General features: G+C 35.3%; 1 protein-coding gene across 3 annotated transcripts in view; it reads left to right on the forward strand.

Moving 5' to 3' along the window:
• Positions 1-12,034, forward strand: part of LOC145677663 (aquaporin-7-like) — a 98,589-nt gene that overhangs the window by 48,237 nt on the left and 38,318 nt on the right. For 2 of the 3 annotated variants that reach the window (XM_081748090.1, XM_081748100.1), the window contains exon 2: positions 1,327-1,453. In XM_081748090.1, the coding sequence (XP_081604216.1) occupies positions 1,327-1,453 (127 nt within the window). Of the gene's footprint in view, positions 1-431; positions 631-1,326; positions 1,454-12,034 lie in introns of those variants that run through there. The other variant, XM_081748094.1, reaches the window with a different exon arrangement.

Consider the following 12,034-nt stretch of genomic DNA (forward strand, 5'->3'; position numbering starts at 1 on the left):
AAAAAAAAAAAAAAAAAAACACCTTATTAGGCACTTTGATAGTATACGTGATACGTGAAATACAAAATTGCTTGAGAAATTCGCTCTGCTGAATTTTCCATCTGAGAAGTGATATTTAGTAATAATTTATATTTATGTATTCATGAATACATGTTTTCAAAATAACGACAACACTTTACCTTTTCTGTCACAGGAAATACTAACGTATGAATGTTATAGGAAATAAACTTGAGGGGCAAGGTCTATCGTTATTCTCAGAAGAATATTACCTGCATCGCTTGTTCTCAGATATGGCTTATCCTGCATTACCAGCAGCTTATCACTACTGGTTTACCTCTAGTTTATTAAGTATCCCTGAGAGAAATTTTCTGGGAACACAATTGCCTATTAACTATTGCTTTCTTTGAGTTTGGCATAGGATGTAGGAAAAATGCAACTTCGATTATAAATTACATATTATTGTTGATACTTATTCATCTATTGTTGTAAGAACGTATCCTGAGAGGTAATAAATTTTGTGATTTTTGTAAGAGTGGAAAAAAATGCTTGTTCCGTTAAAACTCCTGGTTCATAGGATAATCCATGTGTTAATATTTAAAATCTTCAAATATGAAATTAAGATTCTGCAAGGTAAGTACAATTCTCTAGGAACATTTCTTCTTTTCAACGTCAGTTCTATTCCGTTTTGGATTTGAATGCTAATAAGAATGGGGTTGCCATATGTCCGTACTTTGTATGGACTGTGTGTACTTTTGGGTCCGTGTTCGTATCGTACAAAGCATGAAATAGGAAAATGTCCGTATTTGACAGTTTTTGGAGCTGCCCGGAAATTTCCGAGTTGGGAATTGCTAATATCCCGGGCGAAAAGAATTGTTTTCATCATTGTAACTTATATTTTAATTACTATTAATAAAGTAGGTTATGTTTTTGGAAAGTGTCTCATTTTTCCATTCCAGAGTTCTTTTGGTTAGCTTTACGTAATTTACGTAATAATATACGTAATTTAATTGCATGATTTATTATGTTTGTATTAATGAAAAAATATAAAACATATTAGTTTCCAATTGGTTTTAAATATTACAGTAAACAATTGTGTGGTAACCTAAAAGATAGAATTTTAGCTAAGAAATTTCAAAATATTCTGTGTTTGGACACCGTGTCTTTGATGGTTGTCATTTTAAGGCTTGTTCGTATGTTGGATCAAAAAAATATGGCAACCCTAAGTAAGAATATATTTTCTTTTTTTTCTTATTCAGACTTAATATTCCTGTCTTTGTAACTAAACCCCTTGGAAATTACTTATATTTTTTATCTTCTGTTTTACAGTTGATGGGCGATGCGGCCGTAGCACAATCAGTACTCAGTAAAGGAACCGGTGGAGAATTCCTGTCGATAAACATAGCATACGGAATTGCTGCGATGCTTGGAGTTCTCTTGTCAGGTGGAATCTCAGGTTAGTAGTTATTACTGGAAAGCATATTACAATTAATTGTATTGGAGAAACGTTTTGATAATTACATTTTCCGTATAAAATAATTTGTACGGTATTACAATTAAACTTGTCAAAGAAGCTATGTGTATTGACAGTGGCAGATCCAGAATAGGATCAAGGGAGGGACTAAACTGTAGTTTGCAGCTTTATCTAGTGTAAAGCAGGATTGAAGCCCATTTTATCCAGTGTATACCTAAGCGTCAGGGGGGGGGCTATACTACCTATAGCCCTCCTTGGATCCGCGCCTGTGTATTGATATAAAAGACTTTTCAGGTTACATTGCTCAGACAAAGATTAAAATTCTTTATGTATGTATAGTAACAACATTAGTTTAGCAGTGTTATAGTAAATATATTCTATATCTTTCACTTCATTATATATTCTCAATTATGCAAGAATTCTAAAAAATGAAATACAAGAGAATCAAAAGACATCGGAAAATATTCCACTTCACATTATTCCTTGTAATTTACAATAGGATTCACTCCGCAATCTTGAAATACCTGATTCTATCCTCAACAAGTCATTCTCACTGTCTTAGGGGCCGTCCACATATTACGCAACGCTTTTTTGATCAATTTTTATCCCCCTCGCTCGCCCTTGTGACACTTTGCAATGCAAGAAGTCTCTCCCCATATATTACGTAACACATTTTGATTTTTGTTTTTTCACAAATTTTGCTTATATTGCGGGTTATTACAACAAAAAACTATGTTTAATGGTAGAACATTTTATTACAAAATGCTTGTATTCTGAATATGTTTGAAGTGCTTTACGCCAACAAATCAAAGTATTAGAAAATGGTAGTAACACAGTAACATTTTAACCCCATAAGGCTGTTAACCAGTTTTAATTCATCGAAACTTCATACTGTCCTTTCCCAAATTGGATCGCACACATCGTTTTAGGTCACCGATGATTAGCAGAGAGAGAATACTACCGAAAAATACATGTGAAACAGGATCTATATAACTGACATCGATCTCATTTTTCCGGGATCCAGGATGCTTCTTGTATTTGAAGTTCGCCAGTGTCGACGATGCAAAGAAATTATGTTTCTTGTCGACCATAGATTTGAAGCGACTGTACACGTGAAGGAGCAGGGATATCTATGAGAACAAGCTTTCGAGCATTTTCTTTGGAATTTGGACTTCAGTTTACCCCCTTTGGAATTCTTCTTTTCCTAAATCAGTGCCAGAATCCAAATAAACTCGATTTCACCAGAATATTCGAATTCAGATGTAAAAAAAAAAAAAAAAAAAAAAAAAGAGAGAGAGAGAGAAAACAGTCAGAGAAATATCCGACGAATTAGGTTTTTAGTATCTTATTTGCTCCAAATCGTGGATTGTTCCGTCGCGGGAAATATTATTTCACGAAAAAGAGTTTCATCTGTTTCACATGAGAAAACCCTTACAAGAATAGAGTGGGGTAATGATTCAAATCTGAAGTTTTAAATAATATTCTCAGAAATACCGGTACGAGTGGAACGCAAGGGCATCTTCAAACGGTGTTTACGATTACTAACAAAAAAATCCAGAAAAGCGTGTGCCGTAAATGCAATGCTGCAATAGCCACAAACGGAGTTTTATTGTGTTGTAATACACGAAGTGTTCGTCACCAGTCATGCTGGTGTTAAGTAGCGTCTTCGAATCCCTTCTGCATGACTTAATTTATATAGCCTATGTGTTCGCAATTTCCCGAAACAAAAGAAATATTTATTTATTTATAAATAAAAGAAAAGAATTGAATAAAATTATTTATTTAAAAGACTGCATATAAACCTGAAAATAAGAATAAAAATTACAGCAAAAAAATGTGTTACGTAACGAGGATATAAACCCCCTCCTCCCCCTTTGTCACACTTCGTAACGTAAGTCCGAACCCCCTTCCCACCCTCTTTGCCGCGTTACGTAATACGTGAACGACCCCTCGTCTATCAGGCGAATGCTAGAAACATTTAAATATTGTCTAGGCCCTCGTTGTCTTGCTTTAGAAATTTAGTTCATTCTAGTTTAACATTTATGGTGGAACATTCTATTTTGTGGGTCACAAACAAGTATTTTACGAAAAGGCGTCGTTGAAAAAAAGAACTTGAAGCTTGGTTGGTCAATTTGGAGTTCAGCTTCTCATTCACCACCAAAGCTATAACATCGGAAATGGACCCAAAGCTTTACATGGAATCCGAACCATACGAGTTTTACAGTCGATTCCTAACTGTTTAGCTATAGCCACGAGGGAATGAACAATAACTGGAAACATTCGAAACGTCGGTGGGAAAAAGACAAGGGAAAATTAGCTGAGTGTAACGAAAAGCAAATGAAGTTGTTTAAATAAAAGTTTGAAAGAGACCAAATTACTTGAGAAGTTCAAGGAAAGAAAAGTAATTGATGCAAGGTTAAGGGCATTTAAGATGAAATGCTTTACTAAGAATGTAATAAAAGATGTGATAGAAGATAAAAGGAGGACAGAAAGAAGACAAATGAAGGACAATACCCACATGGTATAGAGACCTCCTTTGGACGTCTAACGAACCAATCTCGGAATATCGGGATGCCCATAAGACATTCTTTTTTGCCAGTGAACGTACTGTGAACATCCAGTGATTTAAATTCCCGCTTATGTTCCGGAAACGGGACTTCTGTTGAACATTCCTGGGCGAGATAATCAGAGGACAACTTCTGGACATTCAAATATTGTCCTGTTCATTACACATAAAATTTCTATTACGATCCTGAATGTCCAGAAACAACTATGAACCTGTAAGACACTCCTTGGACGTATTTTATTATTTGGATATTAAACAGATATTACATCGAAAACAAATATATTTCGCATCTTTTCAAGTTGTGATGATGGATATGCCAGAGATGACAGAACTTTCTTGATGAGTAGTGAAGAGTAAAATTATATCCAGGAATTTCTCTGAAATGTTGTTACTAGAAATCCCTAGGATATGCCAAAATCCAGGTTGTACCTATCAATGCAGTCAGGGGCGGAGTGGTAAACTTTAGTCCATCCGGCTTAGATACAGAGTTGGCTCACGAATCAAGACTTTTGACTCTCTACTGTGATATGCGGGGACAAAATTACACCTAATGACCCAAAAAAGTAAAAAAAAAAAAAAAGAGGAAGAAAAAGAAAAATAATCAGGCACAAATATGAAATTTTAGATTGGACTTTTTTTTTTTTTTTTTTTTTTTTTACATATTTACAGAATTTACAGATCAGATGAAATATCATCTAACTCTATGGCCTATGGAATCTGGAGGTTCAATGCCGCATTCATAAAACCTCTCCATTGACTTCTATCCTTAGCCTACTGGATCCAATTTCTACTTTGTTTTCTTATTTCTGCGAGATCCATCTGAATATTGTCCTCCCATCTGCACCTAGTCTTCCTAATGGTCGTTTTCCGATAAGTCTTCCAGTTGGAACTTTGAAAGCGTTCCTATTTTCTTCCATTCTGGCTACATGACCTACCCACTTGAGCCTCCTAGATTTGATGACCCTAACAATGTTGCTAAATGGTATAAATTATGTAGTTCCTCGTTATGAAGTTTCCGCCATTCCCCATCTTGGGTCCGAATATTCATCTCACGATCTTATACTCTACTTTTAGTCTACATTCTTCCCTCAGACTAAGCGACCACGTTTCGCAACCATACAAAACAGCAGGTATGATTATCGTTTTATATATTTTAAGCTTCAAATTCCTCTATAGGATTCGCGACGACAAAATATTTTGAACTAAATAATGACACGAATTCTCTGCTTTTAGTCAACATTTAATTTCTTCATTAATGTGTTTTTTGTCTGTTAATATTGATCCTAGATATTTGAAACTGCCCACTTTGTCGAAAGTATTATTTAATATTTTAACGCATCCATAATATGCAGTATTACGATCCCGAAACTTCCATGTATTTAGTTTTCTCTCCATTCACTTCTAAACCCACGTTCCTGCAAGCGTTTAATAAGACCTCTGCATTTCTTTCTATTGTTTTCCTATAATCCCATACTAAATTTACAATCAGCATACGCTATAACCTGGTGAATACCATTCAGTTCTAGGCTCTAATTGCTATCAGACAGGATTTCGTCTACACCCGGGGATTTGTGTTTCTTTAACTTCTTTTATAGCGATTTCTACTTCTGTTTGATTAGACTCTGGAATATACGGTTCTGCTGTGTGCATTTCCCTGTTTCCACGAACATTAGTTTTTGGCTGCGTGTTAAGCAAATCGTCAAAGAAATCCTTCCATCTACCGTATTTAAGACGCTATATGTATCAGTGAGAATTGTTCCGTCGGCTTCCTTTAATATATAAGCACGAGGTTGATAGCCTCTCTTAAATTCGTTGATACCCTTATAGAAGTCCCGAATGCTTTTATTTTTACTATTATCTTCAAGTTCCTTAAATTTAGCTTTAAAAAATCGCGTTTCTTTGCTCTAAAAGTTTTGAAAGTTTCCCGCCTGATGTCTACGAAATCTTGTGTATTACTTTGTTTGGATTTTTTAGCCAATGCAATTTTGACTATTTTCTATTCTCTGCTAGTTTAGTGCATTCCTAGTCGAACCATGGTTTGTTTCTACGTATTTCTGCATATCCCAGTTTTTCTTTTGCTGAAATTTTAATGCTATCTTTGATTTCAACCGAAGTATCCTCAACACTAGCGCACTCCGAATTTTCTAAAAATGAGAATCTATTCGAAACTTCAATCTGGTATTGCCCTCTCACCTGGCTCTCCTCTAGTTTCTTTAAATTAAAACTCTCCATTTTCAGACATTGAATATTTTCTTTATTCAGCGATAATCTCTCCTTTAATTTTTTAAACAACATATCGGTAAAACATGGTAAAATCCTATGTGGCCTAGCATTAGTGATTTAGATATATTTTCGAACAAAATATTTTCCTAGAAATAGGGACTTTCATCTTTACCATGTTGGTTCACTGAACAAAGTTGGCTCACCTTGTGATTGCGGGGTATCCAGGTGGGTTAGTTTCCCCCTGAATGCAGTATATAAATATCTTGTATTTTACGTTCGTCAACTTCAAGCGTAACCTAAAATTAGCGGGAACGTGGAGCTCTCTAATTTTATTCTTGAAACTAACCATTCTCAACGACTCAAGACAAGTAATGCCATTCTAACGAGTTAAAAGAGACATTTCTAGATAACCTTTTAAATCATTTGCTCCAATCTTTGTATAAGGATTATTAAGATGAGGAATTTTGTTGAATACATTATTTATGTAAAAAGCTCAGTAGGCAAGGAGAGACAAAGTATTGGATTGGATAGAGGTGGAGATTTGCCAACTTTTCTTTCTGATCAGCCTTGGTTGTCTATTTATATTTTATTGTATAGAATGTATATTTGATGTTACGTTCTGTAGTAGGATACAAAGTAGAGACAAAGATCAAGTGCCTCTATAACTAACATTTGGTCAGCATTTGACAAATTTCATTATTTAAACTAGATCCTTTCCGAATGAGAATTTTTATGCGCTACAGCTTGTGCCTATTCACACTAAAACTCATGTTCTTGTAATATGCTCATTTGAATGTAAGAACTTCAAATGGTCTCAGACCTCCCTCGTAGCTTTATGGTTATAGTACGTGCCTTTCGCGACGTAAGCCCGGCTTCGATTCTCGGTAGGAGTTTATGTGGTTTGGACACCACTTTAAGCTATAAGTTCATATGTTATGGAACATCGGTGCTGAAATGGACTTTAAACTCCAAATCGACAACAACAACTCAAATAGACCCGTATCTAAGGGTGCAGACCATGGTGGGGCTGAGGGTACCCTCAAGGTTTACTTGGTCTCCCAGGATTGGATATCTTTGCTTGGCTATCTGACAACGAAACATACATACCTGAATGCAATTCGGCGCTGCTGTCTGTATGTGGATTGATTATAAGAGTTACGGAGAGAAACGTCCCTGCCTTTTCTCTAAATCATTCACTTAAAGTGTAAGCAGGAAATAAGTTCACTTCTAGCTTAATTGGTTCTTTAATAGAGAACATCATTGATATAATTTCAACCTTAATAACACCTTCAGGATATGTGTCCAACATATTCTTAGATCACTGGAATCCTAAAACTTTCTTCGTATGAAAAAGGGAATTATAAATTGGGAAAAAAGTAATAAATAAAAAAAAAAAAAATTAAAAATGATTTTTTTACTGTGACCGAAAATGATACGATATCAGCTGATACAACTTCCCTCATATCAGTTGTTCTTCTCCCCATAATTCTGAGAATTCAATAATATATCTGGCATATACTGACTTTACGCAGTTATTCTGTATTGGCGATGAGCCTAGTATGGTTGTAAAAGTTCCCTTTGATGCTTAACTTTGTATAGTGTAGATAATAATAACGTGTTAAGTTTGTTTTCTTGTTATTGAGGACCGGGTACTTTTAAACGGTTAAAAGTAGTAGGAAAAATCCACGTTTATAGGTGGAGACCTAGATTGCAGACTGTTAAGAAGTTTTCCTACGGTAATTTCAACTAGCTAAGCTGCCTTACTTCTTGACGTCAATAGATGTTCCTAGCGTGCAGGCAATTTTTAGATTTAAAACTTGTCACGATTTGATTATAGCCTAGAATCTGAATCGACTCAAATTAATTATTTAAAGTACCGTAACCATATTTAGATTTCAGCAGTAATATTTGTGTAACGCTGCAAGTTAGTTGGTGAGTAAACTGTAAACAAAATGAAATCTTTAAGTTTTACGTCCCATGGTTATGTAGGCTAAAGGGGACGATGATGATGAGAAATGAATGATATGGTGGAATGAAGAAAGTGGGAGGAAACGGGAGAACTCCTAGAAAACCCCCACACACGGTGTTTGTCCACCACAAAGCTCACTTGGCATGAGCTGGGATCGAACCATGGATCCCATGCACCAGAAGTGAACGCTCTACCACTGAGTCACCACGGCCCTAAACTGTAAACAATTAGAACTCTTAGATAAGTACGATTTTTAACTAGTACAACGAGCCAAGGAACGACTTGTGTTAACTGAACAAAATTTATTTTTCTTCATTCAATACATAGTGATATATTTACAATGGCGGATCCACGCCCTAATAGCATTCTAGACTTATTCAAACCTTTAAGGCTAAGTTTGTAAGCTTGCACAAGTTTGCATTTACACGGCTGCAGGCAGACCTAACCAAAACTACAGCAAACTTGCTAGTTCCTCGATTGCAAGCTCCTTTCAGACTCGGCAATAATACATAATATAAGGTTAGCCTTAAAATTCCTTCAAATTGACAGACCTGTTAAGCATGACTTAAAATTTACAGTTGCCAAAGCAATACACAGAAAGAGAACATCTAAGGCTAAGTCTAGCACGCAAATCTGCTCTAAGCATACACAGATTTATACGCCAAAGCTACCTGGTCTCCAAGCATGACTTGAAATTTACACTTGGCAAAGCTATACACAGAGAGAATTTCTAAGTTAAGTCTATCGAGGAGAATAAAGGGCAAACTTAAACTTACTGTGGACATGCTTGCTTACTGGACTGGGATGCGGTGGGCTCCGCTAAAGGATACCTTTTCAAAGGCAAATTTGCAGGGCAAGTCAAAATAATGGACCGAATTTCAAAAATTTATTCTGTGAAATCTAATAAACGCAATGTTTCCACTAAGAGTCAGCAGCGAGCATGAAATAAATTGCTAATATTGACCACAACATGCTACAAAAAGTTTGACAGGAAATAAACTATCGTCTTGATGTGTGTCGTGTTGCACGAAGTGCTCACATAGAAGACTTGTGATATGTTTGAAGAAAACTTGGATAGTTTACGGTAGAGACCTGCACGGGCCGAATTTTTGGGCCCGAGCCCAATCCAGCCCGAATGTACGTAGGCCCGGCCCAGCCCGGGCCCGAAACGTTTTGGAGTTTTCGGCCCGAGCCCGGCCCGGCCCGATAAGTTTTTTAAAATTCTTGGCCCAAGCCCGGCCCGGGCCCGATAAATTTTCGAAGTTTCATTTTGTAACATTTTTCACGGGCACACTTCTTCAACGTTTGCCTTTAATCTAATTATCGTTTAACTAATGTCAATAATTATTAAAGAATTGCAATTAATCGGTTTTAGCCCGGCCCGGCCTGAAAAGAAATCAGTGTCGGTCCGCCCAAGCCCGGCCCGTTCAGGTCTCTAGTTTACGGTACTTTTCTTAACACGTGTTTCACAATAACATATGTTTGTTAGATTTCACAGAATAAATTTCTGAAACCGGATCTATCATTTTGACTTGCCCTGTATAAAATATTGCAGTACTTTTTATATTGATAATTACAGCCTTGGAAATATTCAACATATATTAATAAAACCCAAACTGACCAAAGCACTGAATATATTAATAATACTTAACATCGCCTTCTTTAGATACGTTATCTTTAAGAACGTGTCTAATAAAAGCAATAATACATTTTCGAGACTACTACACAAATATCATCTTCGAAAACATGTCTGATGAAAGCAATGATGCATTTCCGAAACTTTTACTGAAACGTTATCTTTGAAATTGTAAATGATGAAAGTAATGATGCATTTTCGAAACTATTACACAAATGTTATTATTATATTTAGTGCTTTGGTCATTTTGGTTTTTATTAATGCATACAATACTCTACTTTGGTTTAATATAAAACTCTGTATTTCGGACATACATTCATAGTCCAAGAGGCAATTCGCCCCATCCAAACCACTCTTCTGGATCCATATATCTGGTGCATATTTATAGTACGTAAGGATTCACAAACATTTCTTTTCTCCCTATAGAATCTAGATAGATAATTAGTTATTCACGAATTTCTTAGGATATTCGAAAATAAGCTGATAGATCGAATATCTGTGGTTGGGTGATTACTCGAGGATCCAAATATTGGGATACTAAGCTTTGATATTAGAAGAAAGTTTTCTGAAAGGGAATGCCCGGAAAAGACCAAGAAGTATTTCTGAGTCACTCCGTTTGTCATTGAATGTTTATACGTATTCTAAGACTTTCCAAACAGATAAATAAAAAGAAATTAAGCATCTTTACAGCCACTAATATGTTACGTATTTCACAAACATGACAAACAACTTGGCATGATTTCCTAAATGTTAAATCTTAGTCTTGTGAGATTGATCGTGTCATTGTTGATTCCCAGACCATGGTGTTGTTATTGTTGTTGTTCCTTCTTCCTGATTTCAGTACGAGACAAAATAGTATTCTACTATTTAGCGGTTTGTTTAGGGGAGAGCTATTTCTGGTAGCTTTGTAATCAAGTCCCAGCAGATACAAGAGTCTCGCACAACGGTTGAATGGCCAAGATCCAACAACATTTTCTGCAACAATCTTGGCAATCCAGAACAGCAAATGGAAAAATCGTAAAGGTGTCTGTCTCACTTCGAAACAGAGAAACCATCTGTTCTAAAACTCTAAGAGTTCGATTTTAATTGACAGTTAATCTACATGTTTAGGCATGTGTTTGGGAAACGAATCAGTGTTTTCTTCATTTGAATTTATGGTTTGACAATGTCTTGTTGATTCTACAGCTGTTTAAAAAATTTAAAGCTTAGAGAAACACAGTTAAACAGTAAATGGTTATAGTCATTGTAAGCCGAATGTCTAGAACTTGTGAAATCGTGTCTGCTACAAGGTAAAAGTTCATGAAGGTAGTATGTGTTTCATTTTTCAAAAAAGCTAGCTTCGTCCAACTTTTATGTGAATCATTTCCAGGTACATTAAATACGAGACTAATAAATATTTCTGCTAAAAAAATACAGTTTTTTTTGAAGTTACAAAATAACGTTTCCAGGAAAAATATTTATATTACCAGCACTAATTTGACTGAAAGTTTGTTATTTTAAACGATCTTTATTTTTATTCATTCTTTGATTGACTTTTTAAACGAAAGATATCAGTTCAGGAACTGTATACTACAGAGGTAGTCATCCTTCCAAGTTTTATGTATTTACCAAACTTGAATTTCCCTGATATGTGTCTCTACTGGAGATGCAAGGACTCGAAAAAAAAAAGGCTTTAAAAATGTAGATTTTATCCACGGCTTTTTTCTCATTATAACACACACAAACGATTATTGCATTATGAAGAAATAAATATGAGAAGGTCAATAATCAACATAATCTGTCACTTGATAGGTAAGAAAAAGGGCAAATCGAGGAACGCAATGAATTCCAGTTCGAACAAGTTGAAGAGTGAAGTTTAAAAAGTTGTAAGCGCCTGCTACCAAATATATATATATATATATATATATATATATATATATATATATATATATATATATATATATATATATATATAAAACGGGCATAGTTATTTATCACTTGAATTTATGAATATCTTATTTGGAACGTTTAACATAGTTATAAGACTTAATGAAAGAATTAGTCTTGGGACTAGGAATAGCCAAAATATTTCCGGAATCGGAAATTTCACTTTCCGAATTTCGGAAAAAATCCGTAATTCAGAGAAATTTCGGAATTCGGAAAATTTCGTCTTGCTTATGCCACAATAAA

This window comes from Thermobia domestica, chromosome 2 (assembly GCF_964235325.1).
Source record: "Thermobia domestica chromosome 2, izTheDome1.hap1.1, whole genome shotgun sequence".
Lineage (NCBI taxonomy): Eukaryota > Metazoa > Arthropoda > Insecta > Zygentoma > Lepismatidae > Thermobia > Thermobia domestica.